At 38.8% G+C, this 22,491-nt stretch overlaps 1 protein-coding gene across 1 annotated transcript in view; it reads left to right on the forward strand.

Moving 5' to 3' along the window:
• The window catches only part of LOC131434666 (nuclear transcription factor Y subunit gamma), a 193,748-nt gene that overhangs the window by 97,626 nt on the left and 73,631 nt on the right, over positions 1-22,491 (forward strand). Inside the window, exon 2 of the mRNA XM_058601636.1 lies at positions 8,752-9,313. Within this exon, the coding sequence (XP_058457619.1) occupies positions 8,752-9,313 (562 nt within the window). The remainder of the gene's footprint in view (positions 1-8,751; positions 9,314-22,491) is intronic.

The following is a 22,491-nucleotide window of genomic DNA, read 5'->3' on the forward strand; positions in this document are numbered from 1 at the left end:
AATCTAGCATTGAAATTGAGTGTCAGAGTTTAGGTTTAATTTCTAGCATCCGGCTTCAAAACTCGGTTCCAGAATTTCAGTCTCAGAATTCAGAATGAGGAATTCCATCAGGACGTTAGATTAGACAATGCGCTTCGGTGCAATATAAAAAAGTATTTAGCAAATAGCGCCAACTTTACGTCTGCTTGAACTGCCGAGTTTTACTTAAAGAAGTTCAAACGTAAAGAAATATTGAATCTTTCATTTCATTCGTATTCACATCATCCGGTTATGTCTCTGACACTACCACCTCGCCTTTTTTAACCTCAAATTCACTTAAAGTGGCTTTTTAAAATATTGTTGCTTCAATTGTCAGTTTTGTTTCTGTGTTCAAACTAGATACGGTGCATTTCTCGAACGTTATTATTCGATTGACTGAACGGCAGTTCAATAGTCAATCAGATCATATCAAATCTGAACTGACAGATATAGCCAATCAAAACAATATTGAGCGTTGTTTTTAGCACTAGTTTTACTCGTAGTATGATCGTCACAGATAGATAGTCTGCTACCGTTTCCAAGAACAAATCAATAAAATTCTTGCTCTAAAAACGTGACTATTTCTGTAGTCACGTCAGTCCGTCAGACCTTCCTAGGGTTAAGGAAGCAAATTCACATCGCAGTAGGCGCTACGATTTTACTGGAAACACGTAACAACCCGTGAGTGTGAGTGAACAATGCGCGCGAAAGCTACACGGCGTAAATATAAGTTTCCGCGCGTGAGCATTGCAAGTAAAGCCAACGATATGAGATTGCCGTTGATTAAAATTGATATCAATCGATTGATAAATTTCAATTGGCGACTAACAACAGCCTTGCCGCGGCGTCGATAGCTCGCCTGTACGCGGCCGGCCGACGATGATGCCGGCTTTAGAGATGAGCGCGTGTGGAAATCAATTGCCATGCTGTTGCAAAGATGAGCCCTGTGACGATCGGACCGGAGGTGACATTGATCGATTGAAGGTTCGGTTTTCGAGTCGGTGATAAAACCGAATCGAATTTCAGCTCATTATTAGCACACCAAACTTACCCAATAAATTACGAATCATACCGCGCGGCTGGCAGGTGCCACGGGCTTTCGCACATTTGCATCTCAGCGAACAAAACTTCGCATTTTCTCGGCTTATCGGCAGCGGTTATCAGCTTCATGGCGGCAATGAAACGCAAGATACACCAAACTGTCACAACACTCGACGGTGCGATGGGTGAGAAGCCACCCTTTTTTTTGGTGCCCTCTCCGTCTCTGAGTTATGGACTCATCGCACTGCGGTGGTACTGCGAATCAAAAGGATTCCTTCGTCATCTCCATTATCGTTTGCAGGATTCGGAAGCCGGTACCGTCTGAGCTCCGACACCATCGCCACCATCGCCACTCCAACGTCAGGAGCTATCCCGCTGAACCGAAAACTTTTATTATTATTCATTACAATAAATCATTTGTCATTAAGACGTTGCTTCTGGTTTTTCAGCGAAAAGAAGTTTCGACAAGCGCACCGATCCGAGAAACCCGAAATGAACCACGCAGTTCCTCGCGGCTTTGCCACTTCGCTCCGGCAGGTTGGCAGGCGCGAAGATGAGAAGAGATGTGTTTTCGAAAATATGATTATTCATAATTTTTTTTCCCGCTTACACCGCTTGTGACCGAAGTAGGTACGTAGCTCCGTGTCTTGTTGCGATGGCTTTGCTGACCGGTGTAGTCGACCGTTTTAGTGGAAGACAGTTTCATAATGTTTTCATTGCAAAGATTAGGCAGTCTATCCAGGGAATTAAGTATGGATAGAAAAGGCTCTTCATAAATTAAACCTTTGCTGTGAAAAGAGGGAAGTGAGAAACCTGCAAACTAGTTGTCATGTTGAATGTTGTCAAAGTCGGAATCGCTATAGTCGAAAAATAAAACATTCCATGACGGTAATAATCGCTATTTTCGGAAACAGATTTGTTTGTGCCAAATTCAACTCAATTCTGAATCAACGATCCACCAGGCCGGCCGATTGTTGGCTTCAAATTCAAAATAATCTCGCGTCACACTTCGCAATCGTATTCCTCGGTTTGAGCTGACCAACAGAACCGGGGCCCCCGTTCATTCGCTCTCCCAGGTCAATCGATGTTAAGTAGCTTCACGAATAAAATTCCCCACATAATTGATCGTCCGCGAGTGTCCGTGTGATATCGCGTTACTGCAGGAGGCGGCGGCGGCATCGGCGGCATCGGCGTGGAGTGTAGTTAGAAGATCCGCCAGGTCCCAGGCTGGAATGGTGGTGGCGCCTTGATCTCTAGCCTAGCTTTCTTCAATTGTGGTGCGGCGAACGTGGAGCGAAAGATTAAGATTAGTCGCAGTACGCATGGCATATGACAGCATTTTTTTCGTGGATCGTAAAATTATAGCTTTCGCTTAACTGGCAATTAACGATGGATTGCACGGATGACTGACTGACTGGCGGCTGCTGCTGGTGGCCGTCAGAGACAATTATTTGAATACGTTGTCTTTTTTTCTGTTTCTCATTTTGGTGACACGTCAAATTGTAGCCCACATGTTACGCAAAACGGCTCGGAGGGATAAATGTCTAACAGGACAGGAAGATCACAGGATAGCATTAATTTTACCTTTTTTTTTGTTTTCTATTCGGTTAGGGTCGAGGACAATTCGCTCGTTCGTAAAACATATGCTCCGTTGAGCAGGAATTTTCCCCATCGGAACTCTCCCGTCGAGCTGCAATCCGCTGCATACCCTTCCTTCGGCTCGTTACGTACGTAGGTACGCAATAAAATAAAAAACTCAAAGTAAGAAATTACCTCTAATGTGCTGTTCTAATAATTACAGTAAGTAATAAACATTGAAAGCAAAAACTTTTCCAACAATACGCACTGTACATCTCGTTCGGGCAGGAAGGAAAGCAAGAGTGTGTGAGAGAGAGAGAGAGCGGACAACCAAAATTGTTTATTGAGTGCTGCCTTCTGCACGGGAGATCCAACGGGAAACGACCCGTGCAACCTGTTGCACTTGCATACCGAACTGAACCGAACCGAACCTGGGAGGGCGATGAGGGTTGGCATTCCTTCTCCCTATGGCTTTCGTTAGAACGTGGGCTCAGGCACCAGGAGAAATACAAGAAGAAAGCGACATCGAAACATTTGGAGAATGAATGACTTTCCCGCTTGGTGTTGCTTCCACAAAACGACAGCAAAAAAATGGACCTCACTCTCGAGGGACGTGTTTGTTTACCCCCTTGTTAAACGGGGCAGTTTTTATGGAAGAATTATGTTTATTGACCTACAAATGGGAAGATAAGGCGTGCGATGTTTATGTGATGCAATCGAAATGAAGACAATCGGGTCTAACGCTTTCGGGCGCTAAATTATGACGACCGGTTAACAGGTTGTGCACTCGTTGGCTGGCCGTCCGAAAATTAATGGGTTAGGTCATTACTTTAGAGTTAATTTGAGGTTTAGGCTGTACTGCAATCTACTAGTTATTGTTGTTGTTGTTGTTGTTGTTGTTTGCATCTTCTTGGCTGCAAAATTACGATGATGACTTACACTGCCGGTAGTCAAACTAATGCATCTGACATTCGTAATTTATTTTGTGTAATGCTCTGCCGGAAAAATTGTTCCTTCTATTCTTTCAGACACATTAATAATCTGTCGCCACTTTGAACAAATTGCTTATTGAGCACAAAAAAGCAAGCACAACAATTTCCATTAGCAATGTTATTATTCCTAATCCATCGCTGCTTTCATAAGGCATTTGAAAGTTCTGGAATGTTTGTAATATTCTAGTTCGTATTTCATTCTTTACATTTACATTATTCCATAGCTACAATAATAAGTGAATTAAAACTTCGGGCCTAGAAGATGTTGCCGGACTTACCGAAAATCCACCGGGCCGCAGTAAAACCGACGACTACTGGAGATTCATGAGATTTTGTTCGGTGTGAAGTGAAGTAATCAAAAAGAAAATGTTTACTTCAGAAACAGGACTCAAACTTGCAAACGTTCTCCAATCACTGGATTTATTCCTCCTTTTCAACTACCCTTGAATACGTTCAAACACATTTCAGAAGACAACAATCCGCTATTCATGTGTATAATTTGGAAACAATATAGTAAGTAATATCAACTTCTACAAAACTAAGTACTTCTGCATTTATTCATATGATTAATTTTTGTCTGTCTTCATACCTCAGCACAGTAAATTCGCTGTGTTTTATGTTACGCCGTAGCTCTTCATAGCAGACTTTTCAACATCAGCATAAATTTGAAACTAAAAAAGTGGAAGACCAAAACGTTTCTGAAAATATAACAATGAAATTTTAAAAAATGTGTTCAGATGTTCACATTTTGTGAGTTTCAAAATTTTCTTCAACTCACGTTTAAAAAGGAGAATTTGTCTGTAAGGTTTTGATATAATCAGTGTTGGTGATTGCCGAAACTTTGACAGAAGCTGCTATTTTGTATACAACATTCTCAATCCGGTAGAAGATACTACAAGAACTCGAGTCTCTCAATCCATAATGTGGCACTGTCTTGTTGAAACGACATGTTGGGCATGTCCAATTCTTCCATACACAATAACGTTTCACCTTTAAAGATGTACGGCCTGACTATACCAACGACCCATAATTCACATTAAACAGTGACTTTTTGGAATGCATTGATAGCTTTCGCAATGCTTTTAACTGGTCTTTACTCCAGATGCGGCCATTTTGCTTGTTGGCGTATCAATTCAACCAGAAATGAGCTTCGTCGCTGAGCACAATTTTCCGATAAAAAAGTGGATCTTCCTCCAACTTTGCCAGCGTCCATTTTATGAATAAATTATAGGCCAAACGACGATTCATCGTAAACAAAAATTGGAAAAAAAAACTTTCCATTTAGTTCGGCATTAGTTACATTAGTTCTTCGTATGCTGAACTGATACGTATTTCGCCTATAACTAGAAGGATTCTTCTGTTCTGTATCAGAATTTTCTAGTAAAACGTACAATCAGGACGGAAAACAACTCAGGAGTGCAGAGCAGTTCAAATTGAACTGCTTAGTGCTAATTTCGGCAGTTCATTTTGAACCACTAAGCAGACGTAAAGTTTCTGCTACTTACAGAACACTTTTTGTTTTGCAACGGAGTGCAATGTCTTTTCTGACGTGCCGAACGAAAACGTGTTTTTGACTATTTCTGGCCGATGCAGGTATGGTCATTTAGGGGAAGGGGGGGGGTAACTCCGTTGCAAAACAAAAAGTGTTCTGTAAGTAGCAGAAACTTTACGTCTGCATAGCGGTTCAAATTAAACTGCCGAGTTTAGCACTAAGCAGTTTAATTTGAACTGCTCTGCACTGATGAGTCAAAGACGAAACGTAAAACTAATAAAAACGGTTATGTGCCCTAGCACAAAATTTGGCTAACACCTAAATGACTCAGGAGGTAAATGTGTTCATGGAGTCCATGCAAATATCTCGTCCGAAACGAAGCTAAATTCGTAAATGGATGCTAGCACAAACTTTCTGTGCACACCCCATAAGAATCGAATCGAAAAAGGTGAGCGGGTAATGGCAGAAACAGAACTGGATTACATAAATACGAATGCAATTGGCACGATAATCTTCACATTTTCGAGTATTGGTATTTACTTTAATCCTATCTTTGAGTGTTGATTCGCTTTCTGGATTTTAATCGACTAGGGAAATTAACCGTAATAATTCCTTTCAGTGGTTCGAAAAATCCGTTGGTGTCCAAGGGAAGCAGTAGGAAATCGGTTGAGCACTCCAAAACTTATACGCTAAAAAAACTTGATCGTTTTTTCAAAATTTCAGAAAGTCAATCGGAAAAATATATTCAGAAAAATGTGTTTTACATAATTTCAACAATACTTATGGTTCAATCTGGAGACGTGAACGCGATTAGTGTTTTCTCAAAAAATAAGAATTTACAGATGAACCATTTCAGTGGTAGTTATAAAACCTTAATTTTTTATGAAAATGGTGAAAAGCTAGTTTCGCATCCGGTGAATTTTATAATATGCCAAAACATGAATTCATGGATCAAAAATAATAAATTTTCTCAAATTAATTTTTTTCTAGAGGCAGTTGTTCATGAAATATTTGAACATTATATTAAAATATACTGTTTTTTGTTGAATTACACAGTTCTACCTGAAAAAACGTGACTATCCCTGTACGATACAGCTATTCTGAATGAAAGAATAAATAACCTAGTTTGATAAAACTGCGCAATTTATCAAAAGTATGAGTTTTTTTTATTTTCCTGTATGAATATCTCGAGAATTGCTGCTTCCAGAAGAATGATCTCAATGAGCAAAATTTATTGCAACTTGTTTGTTCACAAAATACAATCCTATTTATCAAATCACTGTTTTCTTCAAAATCATAAGGCATCTGTAACTTGAATTAACTTCAAATTTTGATTTTGATAACAAATTCCTACCAAAAGTAATAAAACAAAATAAAAAAAATAAATGATATAAGAAACAATTTGTTCTGACGCAAACCTGATTTTTACAAAAATCGAATGAATTTATTTTTACAGATGTTAACAAGGTTTTATCCAAATCGGAGTAAGTTGATTCTGAATCGTCCCGGGTTGGTGGTTCAATGCATAGGGCACTAGTCTTACAAACCAGTTGTCGTATGTTTGAGCCCCGACCTGGATTCTGAATTAGACAACGTTTTTTCGTTTTTTTCTTTAGAGTATTTTTTCCCTACTCCTGCTGACAACAGAGAGATAAATCACTTGTCATTATTTTCAACTTATAGTACCTTAATTCTATGTAGAAGGAGTTGAAATTAGTATTGGTTAATTTGGGTTGACTTTTATTTATTGGACGCAAAATCGAGTTTGAAAATGTTGGCTAGAGTACCTCTTGTCGGTCAAATGAACACCAATTTTTTGAAATAGTATTTCAAACGCAGCGCATGATTCTGTATATTAAAGATACTACTATGAGTTATTCTATGAACTTTTTAGTTTTATAGCACAATTCACTCAATATCTGGGAGCAAGAAATCGTTTCTCCCTCAGGATTGATTTGATAAAATAATACAGTTTAAGAAAAAAAATTAAAATTTTAAAAAATAAATTTCAGCAGCCTTATTTTGTTCAGGTTTTGATTAGAATGGAAGCTTTCCTACAAATGCTTTGCATCATCTTTTGGATTCTCTGTTCGTCATCTTCAGCGGTCGGTTTATTTCTCCAAATTCATTACCAAATACTCAATATATCTCGATCGGGTGATGTTAAGGGCAATAGGGTAGGATGAGATTTTATCCGTTGAAACCCATCCATGCTCTCAAGATCCCACTAAAGTGTTTCTCCACTGTAGTGGCAGTTATCCTAATTTCGCGAATGCTTTCGTGTGCTTTGACACATGATATAAATCTTTTTTTTAATTCACTTTTTATATGGCTTTAAGCTCATATAGCTTTGTAACGAAAATTTGAGCGTTTTGTTCGCAGCTGCAATGTGCTTGTCAAATCAGAAATTTTTTAGCAAATTTTTTGGCCAAAACAAGTTTTTTTGTCGAGTTGTTGTCTCATTGAACCATTAACGCTGGTAACTTCCAAGCTCATGTTTTTACCATTAGATTCTGTTCCAGTATCCGATTTGGATGAAATAAAATTTCCTACTTCTACTTTTCGACTCCCGAAAACTCCACATGGTAGAATGAATAAAGTTTAACAAATCAGCAATTTTTTTGCCTGACAACATTCAATTCTCAAGAAGAGTGTCCAAAATTGATAACCATCTTTTGGTTTCCAGTCTCAGTTTTTAAAATATTGATGAAACGAAACAATGACTTTACTTCTGCAGAAAAAGAATTTCCCAAAAAATTCGAATTTTATATAGCAACTCCAATCAAAACAAAATTAGTTTGCAGTTTATTGCTTGCATTTTCATTTAAATCCTTATCTAGATTGATTCATCGTTCCAGAACACTCGATGTTAACAGATTTTGCTGAATTTTTTTATATATGTTTATAATTTAGAGGAACGAGAAAAATAAAATTTCGTTCACTGTCTCTGACGAAACGAAACCAGATGATTATTGATGCGTTGAAATTCCAACCGATTTACATCACTAGGTCAATGTTACAGCATCGACCGATTAGAGCTCGCCATAAAATAGCGTCTTGATAGGAATCGCTGGTGTCCAACAGTAACCAATTGTGTCCTACATGCGCGATCGAACAGGTCCCACCAACACCAGCAGCAGAACCGCGCGACAGTTAACTTAATTGAAACTGATTTCGTTAGATACTGCAGCTTGGAAGTCGTGTAACGAGTACCCACAACAACAACGGGCAACAGTCGGGTGTCACCACGGACGATTCAGTTTATAAATATGTTCTGATCATGATCTTTAAATTAATCTTAATTGTTATAAATCTCTTTTCATGTCCGCGATACATGCTGTTTCATTTTTTCCGCAGCTCACTCAGCTTCTTGCTGGAGTACGAAAATGGTTTTCAGCGCCTGCAGCCCAAACAAAAAAAAAAGACAATATCAGTTATTTATTACTTATTTACTTTCTGCTGATCACGATAGGACTACCTGAGCTCAGGGTGTGCCCCCGTTTTCGATGTTTCCTTTTCACCACTTTTGGGTGAATTCGCCAACATCCGACTAATGAAACATAATTTATTTGCTCCTTCAGCACATTTTATTCCGATTACCAATCGTATCCTTCTCTTTATCCATTGCAGACACAAGCTTTGGCTCTGACACGTCCTAAGTCACCGAAGAAGCAATCGTCCGTACCAGTATCGCCGTCGAATGGTCGGGAGATGGAACTGTCCAGCCCGAAAGTACACCATCAGTCATCGTCCTCGTCCAATGTTTCGGATCATCCGAGCGTCACCGGTGATAATCTAACCGGTTCCAGTATGAACAATTCAATCGTGAGTGCCAACGGTGGTTCCGCCATCAGCACTCCTCACAGCCATCCGACAATCAGCGTGTCGCAATCGTTGATGGGCACGGCCGTCAATCGCTCGCTGACACCGCGGATCAATGTGTCCGCTGGGCTGACGGAAAGCGGTTCCGGAGCGAACACCAGCCTCAACATTAGCAATATTAACAGCAGTAACTCCAACAACAACAACAACAACAACAACAACAACAGCAACATCCCGGTCGGATGCCACCCACCAACGGCGCCCAGTAATGGAGCCGATCGAGGGATACCGCCATCACCGGTGGCCGCCGTTGCAGCAGCTGCCGCCGCCATGCAAGATCGGAAAGATTTCGATTTCAGCAAAGTTAACGGTAAGTGGGACACAGGAAATCAATTAAATTTATTAAACCTCATCCAAAAGGGTGGTTGCTAGGTGCAATAGCAACCGAAACTGGAACCAGTGGACAAATCGATTGGGCGAGAGAGAGAGAGAGAGAGAGAGAGAGAGAGAGTAAAAAAAAGCGTTTAATGTTGCAACGCAAAGCCCCTCCGAGCTCAAGCCCCTTAAGGGTGGAAATTTAATTTGATAACGTTCGGAAGCCGCAAAATTATCCGAACTATGAGAGACCGCACTTGAGCGCTCCAAGAGCTTTTTGCGGGTTATTTTTTACAGGGATCATCATCATCATTTGAATGAATTTACCTGTCACCGAATTCGACTGCGGGCGCGCTTCGCCGGATGTCGCTGCACAGTGGTTCCAGCTAGTTTAGGGAAAAGCGCGAATATTTTCCATTTGTGTCGAATGTTTTCGTTTAATAAGCATAAATATTATTAAAAGTGAGTATAGTAATGCAATAACCATGAAATTTTAGGGTATGTACCCAAAAACTCATGTCTATAATGCATCGATTATAAGACTCTTTATTGAATTCAATTCAATGAGTAGCTGCTGTTAACAGTATTCGCTATTAATTTTCATTTTCACTTACACTGAAATTCTACAAAACTGCTCTTAAAGTGTTGACTTTTTATGCTTCCATGTTACATAAATCAAATAACAAAGGGAGCGAGTCACGTGAGTCAATATTTTTCTGATTCGTGATTCATTGACATTGTCTTGTATATAAATATATATTATTGCCTTTCTCAATAGAAAGGTAATATTATTGCTGGAGAAACCGACTTTTGATCGGAATTTCGGAGACCTCGAATTTTATATACCATTCGATTCAGCTCGACGAAATCGGAAAATGTATGTGTGTGTGTGCACTACTTAAAAGATTTATTTGATTTTAACAAACTTAGGCTCGTTTGAAAGCTATTGTTGGGTTGTGAGTCTAGTTTTAAGATCGAGTGGCTGTCACTTTTGGTTCCGAAGATAAGTGATAGCATAAAAGACGTAACCGACAAAACGCGTTTTTTCTATCCGTACTCTTTTTCAGAATGCAACCAATGATTAAATTCAAATGTATTATTGCTGATACTTTTGGTTGCGAGAATGTTGTCCAACATGCGACGTAAGCGAAACCATCTGAATGATTTTTGGTTAAAAATTAATCCGAATTTGTGGCAGGAATTATCCTTACAAAATAAAATGATCTGATGAGACTGTTTGAATGACAAGAGAAAGGCATAATCACATCACTAGATGGATTGAGAAGATTTTTTTTCTTTTGTTCTTAAATGTTTTTAAATTTCGCGATATTATTTTTAATATCGTTTATTTATACCCGGCTTTAACCTAATTATGGTCGTTCAACGGGTTGCGATGTTTATTATTAAAATACATTATAATCTCCAGTCAAATGCTTATGATTTCACAAACTGTGACTATCGCTTTTCCAGGTCAAACATGTTTTCACTGTTTTGCCTTTCTCTATAGAAAGGTATTAGAATTGCTGGAAAAACCGAATTTTGAACGGAGCCTCGGAGACCCATAGTACTATATACCATTCGACTCAGTTCGAAGAGATCGGAATATGTCTGTGTGTGTGCACTTTTTGAAGATATTTATACGCGCTCAATTTTCTCAGAGATGGCTGAACCGATTTGAACAAACTTGGGCTCGTTTGAAAGCTACTGTCAGTCTATTGATCAAGTTCGAAGATCAAATTGCTGTGAGTTTTGGTTCCGGAGATATGATTGTACGAGTGACGTAACCGACAAAACGCGTTGTATTTTTACCGCTTTAATGTATACAAGGGTGCCAATATTTTAGGATCACCTCTAATTTCGTAAAGCGCTACTGTTCAAAAGTTTAAGCACCTCGAAAGAAGTCCTCATGCCAAATTTGAGCTAAATCGGACATGGGTAAGGTGCTGCCCAGCGGTTAAAGTTTGAGAATTTTCGATCTGTTTGCACAGTTATCGTCTCCGAATTTTGAATTGGCAACCCTATTTAAAAATAAAGCCGTAGTCATACGTCGGAATTTCCAATTTTTGAGAGGTTTGTGTCATACTTTGATCAAAAAACTTTTTTGACAATAAATTAAAATTTTTTAAGTTCAATATATCTATTGTTTTATTAACATTTCGTTTTCGGTTGGACATAGCAGCGAAGTGATGGTGCATAGCAACTAAACTTGAACTGCAAAGCATACAATATCGTAAGATACTAGATGTTTTAAACCGTTCGTGGGCATACAATTTTCCTATTAAGAACGACAGGATATTTACCTTGAAAATGACCATAACCAGTGGTCGAAACGTCGGCAGGTATGAGGGCATATTCAGTAGTGTTCTAGTTCTAGGTGCATAATTTATGTCAGTTACAAAATTTAAATCTGAATTTTATAACAAAAAAACTACCAGCCCCAGCAGTATTTTACTCGTGTTTCAAATATACAAAAAATAGAACGGCATAGTAGACCAGTTTTAAATTTGACAGAAGAACTGGTCGAATAAATAAAACTAGAACGGCTTGCTGGGGATACATTTGTTCAAGTTTCTGCTTTATTATAGATCTTCCATATAGAACTTCTAGCTACTGAATTTGCTCTAAAACAGCCATTTTTATTTATTAGGCCGCTAAAGCCGAACACATAATTATTGTTGTATTTGACACTTCATAATTAAATGTATTTTCAGACCATAACTTCGTTTTGCAACACGTGGTGAAGTTGGTTAAGTCTTAGATTTACGTATTTTACGTTTATTGATAAATGATCAAACTGTAGTGATAAGCACAGAGAACAGACATCCAAGCTAGAACAAACTTTTTCAAAAAAAAGCTGTGTAAAGTATACAAGTGAAAATCTGTTAAAAATTACCATTGCGTACGATTTTGCACGCATTAATTATCATTGTATGGAAGCTCGAACGCAAGAGCCCATAAGCGACTGCTGGGCTGCTCGAAGTGCCTCTACAGGAGAATTACTACTTGATGATTGCTTTTTAAAACAACCGTTAAATTTCTTACACACATTGAAATTTTTACTTGGATGTCTGTTCTCTGTGTGTTAAGCATGGTTTAATGGGTAAGGCCTCCGTGCGCGTCAAAAACATAGGACAATTTCAGAAACGTTTTCCGTATATATATAGTTAAAACTATCGAAATTTATTTTTCAGTGTTTTATCAAGTGTACTTCAAAGATACAAAAAATATTGTTGCATAATTCCGATTAAAAATAGCCTCTTCATGACCTTCAAAGCTGAAACAGGAACTAACGTTTTTTTAAGCATATATCATAAACTAGTATACCACGTAAGGGATTTCGAAAATACTAATTCTCCGAAAAAATTTTTGAATGCAAGTGAAAAGTTCAATTTTTTACATGAAAATTTCATAAAGAAAGATTACAACATGTCAAGAAACCTCTACGTGATATACTAGATAATGTGTTAATAAAAGTCTCCTTGAAAATTTTGAAACAATCGATATGGGTTTGCAGTTGCTATGAGTTCGCCCGACTTTCAAGATCATACATCGAGAAAAAACGTGGTAAAAGTTGTCTCAAAACGCATTAAACGCGGCCCCATGTACCTTCGCAAACTGGCGTAAACAACCAGTTACAGATTTGTTTTAACCACAAGACGTTTTTGCCTTCCTCATATAGAAAGGTTATGCAATCACTGTGAAAACCGACTTTTGAACCGAGGCCCGGAGGGCCGAGTGTCGTACACCATTCAACTTAGTTCGTCGAGTACGCAAAATGTCTGTGTGTGTATTTAACAGTTTTTTGCACAAACTTTTCTCGGAGATGGCTGAACCAATTTTCACTAACTGAAAGGTCTTGTGGCCCCATAAAAAATTCCTGAATATTATTTGGATCCAACTTCCGGTTCCAGAGTTATGGGGTAAAATGTGCAAAAAAAATGAAAATAGATGTTCTCAATTTTCTTATAGATGGTGCACCGATTTTCACAAACTTAGCTTCAAATGAAAGGTCCTGTGGTTCCATAATGGATTCCTGAATTTGGAGGCCTTTTTAAATTTAATGAGCTATGACTTGTAGAAATATTATCACTTTCGTGATGAGTATTGCTACAAAAATTTGCCTCTGAAAGTATTATGGACAAAAAAATCGATGCCGCCAGAAACGCACTGTGCGACGTAAGCGTGGATCGACGTAAGAGTGGAGTGGGAAAAGCGGGCAACGATTTTGATACATTTGATTTAATTTTGCTAATTGGCGAATGATGAATTTAGAAGGACACGGTTGGCACGCATTAGTGCTAATATTTTAATAACTACGAGTAATGCGGCTTTCAATATTCCCTGCCAACAGTGCACATCAAAGTTCGCAGGCCGAGCCGCACCGAAGCCCGCTCGAGTGAGTGGATTTTCTGATGTGGCGACAGGTAGTACCTAAACTGGTGGACAGTTCGAATTTGCGGGACTTATGGACATTAGCGATATAAAACACAATGAACAATGAACGAGGTTTTAATTTGGATGTTGAATCAGCACACAAAATGGGATGGTTCTTCATTGCATAATCGATGCTTATATTTCCACATTGCAGCTTAGTAATGTTTAAAGGTGGTGATTTTCGGACATGCCTTTTTTGAAATTGATATAAAACGCTTTTGCGAAATTGCGATCAAAATTTAATTAAAATTCTGAAACATCTTTTGGATTCATCGCGTCGATTTTAGCGTAGAAAATTGCATGGATCCTTCTGGTACACTGAACGCTTTCCATCCGGTCATCCCTCGAACATTCGAAATCTGAAGTTTATTACTCCATCACCTTAAACTGGACGCCTCCGGAACAAGGGGTCACGATGTAATCAATATTATTACATCGACAACCTTGCACTTCGACACGTTCCGAACATTTATATTCGGTACCATGCGTACGTACGTATTTCCGTCGACTAATCCCGCATCGTGTCCGATATCCAATGCCCACCGTGGGGCGCAGGCGCTCGGATTGGGATTTACAGAAGGATTAACGCGATTATATAAAACTATTACATCTATGCAGCTCACGGCGTATCTGTTGGCCTGGCAGCCGTTTGCCGTTCTAGCCGGACTAGCGAAGCAATTTTCGGAACTTTTACGACCGTCACAAACCTGCTGAAATCCGATATTAGACTCGTGAGCTTCGACTCTTCCACCGCTACCGCCGGTGAAGGTACGAACAGTAACAACGGAAGGATATGTCGATACAAAACAAACATTGCACCTCACACCTTTTCCGCTATTGCTACTGCTACTGCAGGGCTGTTCAGGATTCACCGTGGCAATCGTGCTTGGAGGCAGGTTTCCATCAATTGGAAACGATAGCTGTTTTGGTATTAACATCGGTCTATTGCCGTGCTTGGATCACATGTGCTTCCTAAATTTATGCCACACGGAAAATCCGCGCCTAGGAAATACAACGTTCGAATGCGATTCTCTCTCTGCGTTTCTGTTTCTGTCTCTATCTATAGCGTTAGTAAAACTTCACATGCAGCAGGATTGAACGACGAACCATAGTCCTTTTCGACTACGCGCACACTTTCGGCTGCTGGATTCGAGGATTCGCAACCAGGGACCAGGCGGCACATGCAGACGCATAATCCGTTAAATACATATAAACACCATCCGCGCTAAGCACGCCGGGCGGATTAAAACCGGCCAGCGCGAATGGAAAAATTGGCACACAGTAGTAATAGCAACAGCCATCCAGGGCATCTCCCAACTCCCCCTTGCTGGAGCGATTCCTTTGGCTCGTCGCAGCAGTTGACTCTAATGTTGACCGAAAGCGATCAGCGAGAAATAAAATAATTTTTCCAACGCAATCTTTTCGCGTATCCACCGGGACCCCGCACCACTCGGATGTCAGGGATTTCCGGGGTCAATTCTGCCGGTTTGAAAAAAAACACGTCAATATATTACAGTTGCCTGTTGGAGTGAAAAGGTGAAGATTTATTCAACTAGTAGTAACAATTTTGTTAGTTTGATAAACAAGAGAAGTTTTTTTAATTCGAAAGCTTTCGTCATTGTTTGTGATAAAAAAAATAGGAAAATATACTACATCTTCTGCAGAACAAGAATATATCTCTCATTAGAATTTACTTTTATTGGCATTTTTTATTTTACATATAAATAATAATAGATAACTCCAGAAAACGGATAAAGATTTGTCTGATTTAAACTTGCTTGGATAAATTTTGATTAATAATTTTCAGGAAAATAATAAGTTGTTGTGAAGAATACACGACCTCTAGCTTCTTAGACTTGAGCTTAACCGACCACGCCTGATTGCCACCCCGTTACTGATTGGGAGCTGTCAAAGCCCTTGATATAGTCATTACAATTTATATTTATAATAACTTTCCTGAATAATACATATTTAGCACCATTAAATGGTAATATATTGAATAGTGAGTAATTTATTTCAGAAGCTATTTCGATTAACTTCACACTCTAATGTAAAACGTTTCAGTAACGCTGTATCTGTTCTGGCCGTTCATCAACGCTTATTTGTTTTTAAACAGCCGAAAAGGTTCTCTCCCTCTCAATAATATTTGTAACAAAATCGCATTATTAAACAGATAAAAAGAAGCACAATACAAACGGGGCACACAGTGATTTTACATCATATTAGATGCACAGTTGATGTAAATTTACGTGGAAGAACATTTAATATTGTGTCTTAAATTTCAGTACGTGAAACTCATTGAAATATATATGAATAGTGATAACGACCGCCACGACTTGAACCGAGAATCATTCGATCACAAAGTACGTCTGTTAATCGACTGAGCCACAGAAGCTTGCATCTGCGTGGCTGGTAAAAGGTGCATTTAAATTCATACAGACGCACCTGCATTTAAGATCATTTCCAGCCTACAGTAGTTTTTTTATATCGTTTATTTATACCCGGATTTAACCTAATTTTTGTCGTTCGCCGGGTTAGCCTACAGTAGTCACAATACCAGAGCTCATAATTCAAGACGACAATATACAAGTCCTGGTTTAAATATTCAGAAGATGTATGAACCATACGTCGCAGAATGCGAAAAGAAAAACCGTAGCACCAGTGAAAGAAAAATGTTACTATAATGTGTTTTCTACAAAATTCAATTTAAATTTTAAACAACCATTGAAGGATACGTGTCAAACTTGTGATGCTTTTCAATTAGAGTTCATATATAGCACTAGTTTTATTGCAGTTACCCTTTAGAAGACATTAAAATTTAATGCTATTCTATTCATTAGTTTGTGAGTTATTGCGCTAAAAGTGACGCTACTTTTGTTATTTTCAGAACAATTAATCAAACAATACTTTTTGTTTTAATTTTTTGGAAAAGTGTTATAAGCACTGGTTATATATGTATTGCATGAGCATTTGACTATGAGAAAGCTTTGCTCAAAGTCAGTGCCGCATTTGCTCACTGTTGACCAAAAACGAGAACGTGTTGATGATTCTGAGCAGTGTTTGGCCATGTTTAAATGTAACAAACCGGAATTTTTGTGTCGATATGTGACAATGGTTGAAGCATGAATTTATCACTTCACTCCGTAATCAGAATGATCGTCATCTGAGTGGACAGCAACTGGTGAACCTCGTCCATAGCACCCGAAAGCACAACAATCTCCTGGAAATGTTATAGTCTCGGTGTTTTGAGATGTGCGTAGTTTAATATTTATTGACTATCTTAAGAAAAGAAATACCATTAACAGAGAATATTACATAGTGTTATTGGAGCATTTGAAGGCTGAACTTGCAAAGAAACAACCACATATGGCAAAGAAAAAAAAGTTTCATCAAAACGACGCACTGTCACAAGTCAATCAAAACAATGACGAAACTTCATGAATTGAACTTCAAATTGCTCTCACATACACCGTATCCGCCAGATTCGGCTCCCAGCGACTACTGGATGTTCGCTGACCTGAAAAAATGCTTGTGAGAAAATTTTGCACGAATGAAAAGGTTATCGCTGAGGCCAAAAATAAATCGTTCTACGAAAGTCGTATTGAAATGTTGGAGCGGCGCTGGAATGATTGCGTTGCTCTTGATGGAGATTACGTTGATGAATAAAGTTAATTTTGACCCAAGCAAAACGTGTTGTCTTTTTTATTATTTAAAAGATATTTGATTCAGGCCTATTTGCGTACAAGCTTTACGTGGTCGATTTAGCTGAGTTTTTAGATAATTTTTTTTGTATTGGATCTCGTTGTCACCTTTTTTCTAGGGGGAGATGAGTTTCCATTTTCCTCCTGCGAGGATTGAGGGGCAGTTTGTTCGTGGTTCGTCTCGTCATCCATTGCCACATCGATGGTATTGTTGTTGATTTCGTTGCTAGTTGCTGTAGATGCGCCTTGTTGTACATTGTTTGCAGTTGGTTGGTTAGATGGTAAGCTGTTTATTGCAGCTGGTGTACTTTGTTCTATAGGGGATACGTTGGATGGTTTCGTTGAAGGGGATGCTTCGCTGTTGTTGGTGACTGTCACAGGTGTACTGGGGTTGCTTGGGGTTGGTGTGAAAGAAGCACCGTTGTCCTTTGGTGTAGTTGTTTCCTTGTCCGGTTTATCACATGGCTTTCCGTAGTGAACAGCTTTATGGCAATATTGACATGTGGCCATCTGATTGTCATAGGTAACAAGTGATTTGCACGGGATTCTTGTATCCTGACCGAATGTCACATAAGAAGGTATAGGCCTCCTCAAGCGCATGCGTAACAAACGTACGCCATTTTGAATACCGGGGAAAAAATTCTTCCACTTTTCTTTTTCGATAGAGAGAATCTCTCCGTATTGGGATATGGTTTTGCGAATATGAGGATCGATGACGCTTGAGAGAAGATTATGCACACGCACTTCTATAGCACTATCTTCCATATATACTGGAATGTTGTACTTGATATTTTCATGCTCCACATAGTGCACATTATTATTGTCTTTAGCGAATTGAATTGCATCCAACTCTTTAAAGAACTGGATATAAACAACATTATTGGTCTTATTGCATTGAAGTAAATGCACACGTTTAATGTCAAGATGCATTTGCTCCTTAAGCAAACCTTCAAGTTCTCGTATCGAAGGTCGAATTTTGCACTGTCTGAAGTCAACAATAATTGTATTCTTTCGTACCGGCGGTAGCTTTGTTCGATTGGTTCACTAATTTCGAGATCGTTCTATTGTTCACTACACAATACTGTACTTGGTTTCTTCTGTCCCGAACGTACGTTTATCGACTGACTTGGATGAGATGTGAAACCGAACTGACGTGTTGTCTTTGTTAGGCACGGGACTTTTCAGCCCATATTTTAAGATGGCAATAATTGAAACAGGGAACTCACTTCGAAGAAGCTGAACGGGCTCACAGTCAAATGACTACCAATCGAAGTATTTTCTTTCGACGTGGTAAAAGCTTGAGCCTTTCCCAAGTTGACCATATCCGTAGCTTATTATAAGTGAAATTTATATGTTTATAATTTTGGATGTCATAAATTCAATAGGAAATTTTTTTATAAGTGGACTTAGCTATTTGACCAATGACTCAGATTTTGCAATTATTGAGTCATGTGCGAAAAACAAAATCAAAACATTTTTTACCAAATGATTGGTACTATATAATCAAAACATGCTAAAAGTAAGCGCCATTTCATCTAATCGAAATGACTCACCATGATTTTTTGTCAACAAAATCTTTAGAATAGTCTATCATTAACAGAAAAGTGATCGTCACAGGGCTTCCGGTAAATTGGCTTAAAATACGCTGGATAAAGTTAGAAAGGTTCAAACCTAACCTCATACAATTCAATTGTGACTATAACGAGGATAAAGAATTTCAAGCCATTAATATAAGAAAATCTTCAGTGGGTAGACCGAAAAATTTGAAAAATACATATCTGCCTTTATTATATCCTACAGGTAGAACTATGACAAAGGAAAAATGGAGAGACATGATGGACTTGCTAGAATTCATTCCTCCTGTTAAACACGATTACTATAAGAACTTGTCAACAGATCGAAATGACGAATCCTCCCATACAGCTGATGAAGAAGACATTATTTATACTATTGCTCATCATCCCAAAGAATAATGCCGCTAATATAAAGCTGCTATGAATTAATTACGAAAATTATGTTATAACCGTGCTGCTAACATTTTTTGTTTTTGAAAAAACTGAGATGAAAAAGAATAATAACTAACTTTTTTCTGCAATAAAAAACTTTTAAACTTTAAAAGAGTAAATTTAACTTTATTACTTTTTTCAGTTGCCAAATCGATTAACTCCACCAGTCTCACAAAAACTGTAACATTACTGACGATTGTTTGTTGACTATTCTTTCTTCATTATATATTTGAATTCATTTTATCAGAGGAATTTTTGAAAATAATGTACATTACATCATCGCGTTTCTCAACTTTCTGTTTTATGGAATTAATCGATTTGTGCACTGAGCGACTAAAATAACACGAAGTGAGAAAAATAATTTTGCAAAATCAAACAACAGATAAGAAAGAATTCTTTCAAAAAAATCAGAATGAATAGAAAGGAAATATTGTTTGTTAAATGAAGTGATAGTTCAATAAAATTAGTCTCCAGATTTGTAACATTGAATTGAATCTGGTAATCCAATATTGGAAAAGAGAAACTCCTGCAATTGTCGCTTTTTACGACATGGAAGCATGGATCCACAGTTACTTTTGTGACTTTCCTGATGGTAGCTGTCCAATTTTTTTTTGAGCTCCGGCATGTTTTGGGACACTGTACCTTCCTTCCGAAAGTGCCGCTTGACAATTGCCCAATACCTTTCAATTGGCCGAAGATCCGTGCAGTTCGGTGGGTTGATGTCCTTTTCCACGAATTGTACATTATTTTTTGACAACCACTGTATAACGGAGTTGGCGTAGTGGGCTGAAGCCAAATCCGGCCAGAAGAGAGGAGGAGCCTTATGCTTTCTGTACAGTGGCAGCATTCTCTTCTTCAAACATTCTTCCTCATACACCTTGGCGTTAACTGGACCCTTCGTAAAGAAAATCGATGACCGCAAACCACAGGTACAAAATGCTTGCCATACCAACACTTTCTGCCCAAACTTTTCCATCGCCACCGTGGTGTCAGCGTCGTCCAGGTCCTGGTACACCGATTTCGTATAATATTGCGGTCCGGGCAGCACTTGAGAGTCTTCCTTGGCGTAGGTTTCGTCGTCGATTAGGATGCATCCGTCTTTATTCTGTATATTCCGGTTATACAGATATCGCGCTCTTGTTTTGGCCTGAACTTGCTGGTCCAGGGACTTTTTTGGCACCTTCTGTTTCTTGTGTGTTTTCAGGGAGTTCCGAACTTTGATCCGTGGAATCATCCCGATGCTGGTGTTGAACTGCTTAGCCAAATCCCGCGTCGACGCCGATGGGTTTGTCCTGATGTACTCAACCACTTTTAAGTCCCGGCCGGGCTGGCTGGGACCCGTTTTCCTACCGGATCGGGGCAAATCCTTCATGGAAAGGGTCTTACCGAACTTCTCGATAATATTTTTGACACTGGTGTGGTGCACTTACTCGTTTTGCAATTTCGTTGTACGTGACACCACTTTCTGAGCACCAAGTGTGCAGAATTTTCTTTCGCGTTTCCGTATCAATTCGACTCATCATTGAAACGATGAACCGTACCGATACCAATCGATTGCGCAGCTGTTATTGACATGTAAACAAACATGTCACCGCAAAACACGCTGCAAAAAATTAAGCCATTTCAGAGTAATAACTGTTTGAATGTTGCTAATTACTTATCGATACACTCCTTAGCAAACCCCAGCCCCTTGTGAAGAATACAAGAATTCTAGATACATTAAGTTTAGGTTTATAATATCTTAATCCTCTCCGTTACGTATCCGTAATTTGATGCATACTATTAAAATTGATGATTTAATTGGTGAAACATTCGAACCAACTAGCTTTAGCTTGTATGGTCATCCGGAATTTTCTGGCAGTGAGCTGCACTATCTTCCAATACAATTTCCTGAAGGAATCAAACAGTTTTCCTCCGTTCAGTGATCTGCGAACCGTATATGAACTCGACACACATCAGCTGACATGTTCTTTGATCGGGGGTCGGTCGCTCTGTCATCAGCCGAGCGAGCAATAGTGACGCGTGAAACTTTTACAGAATCAGTTTTGATTAATTGAATGCAGTTTACTTTCCTAAAATCCTGAATTTATATGTTTTAGAAGGATTAAATTTTTCTGTCTGTTCAGCCTCGTAAATCCCCTGTGATAGTATTTAATTTTTCTGTTCTTCCGTTTGCCTCCTTGCCCCGTACCGATGACGACGCAACGCAACGCAGATGATAATAATCACGGGTTATCGTTTGGGTTTCTCTTTTTATGTGGTTCGTTGGGGCAAGCGGAAGTTTGTACTACCGGGTGGTTGTGTTGTGAGGGAATGTGTTGTGTCTCAAAATGTTAAACTGATTGTATTAAAAAAAAAGTTAACGTGATATAAATACTTTTAAGTAATAAACCAAAAAAAGGCATCTTTTTATTCAATTAACCAAAAAGTGATCGTAACCGTTTTCAGTAAAAGTTTAGCCAACTGGCTTTTTTGCCAACAAAAGTTTGTCAAAGATTTTTGTTTAAAGTGAACTTCGATATCTAGCTAGACCGTGTCATGAGTTTTAGGAACATTTGCTCTTACCCCACAGTACCTCATTGTTGAATTTTGATTCACAGCCAAAACGGTGCGTGCACACTCACATTCGGAAAAGCATCGTAGGACGGTTTCATTATATACACACTCATCGGGTTGGCAGGGAAAGCGGATTAAGGTGAATCAAAATTAGACGGGATTAAAATTACAGCGAAAGACGACAATTGTGAAGAAAAAAAACCCGTAGGAATCATTCTACTTGAAAGAAGGGTGCACACAGGACCTCGAATGTAAACACGGCTTTGAATATTCGCATTTTTCGTTCGCTCGGATGCTGCTTTGCGGATGAGGGAGAAAAGGGTCGCCGTCGATTCAGTGAACTATTGCACTGTATGATATATGGATGAATGAATGAAAAACTGAAGTGAAGGCACGATGGGGACGTAGACACTTGAAACGAGGTTGATTCGTGCGTGTTTTATTGAAAAGGAATTATCCTTCGATAAACACATGCC

The sequence above is a fragment of the Malaya genurostris genome, chromosome 3 (genome assembly GCF_030247185.1).
Source record: "Malaya genurostris strain Urasoe2022 chromosome 3, Malgen_1.1, whole genome shotgun sequence".
NCBI lineage: Eukaryota > Metazoa > Arthropoda > Insecta > Diptera > Culicidae > Malaya > Malaya genurostris.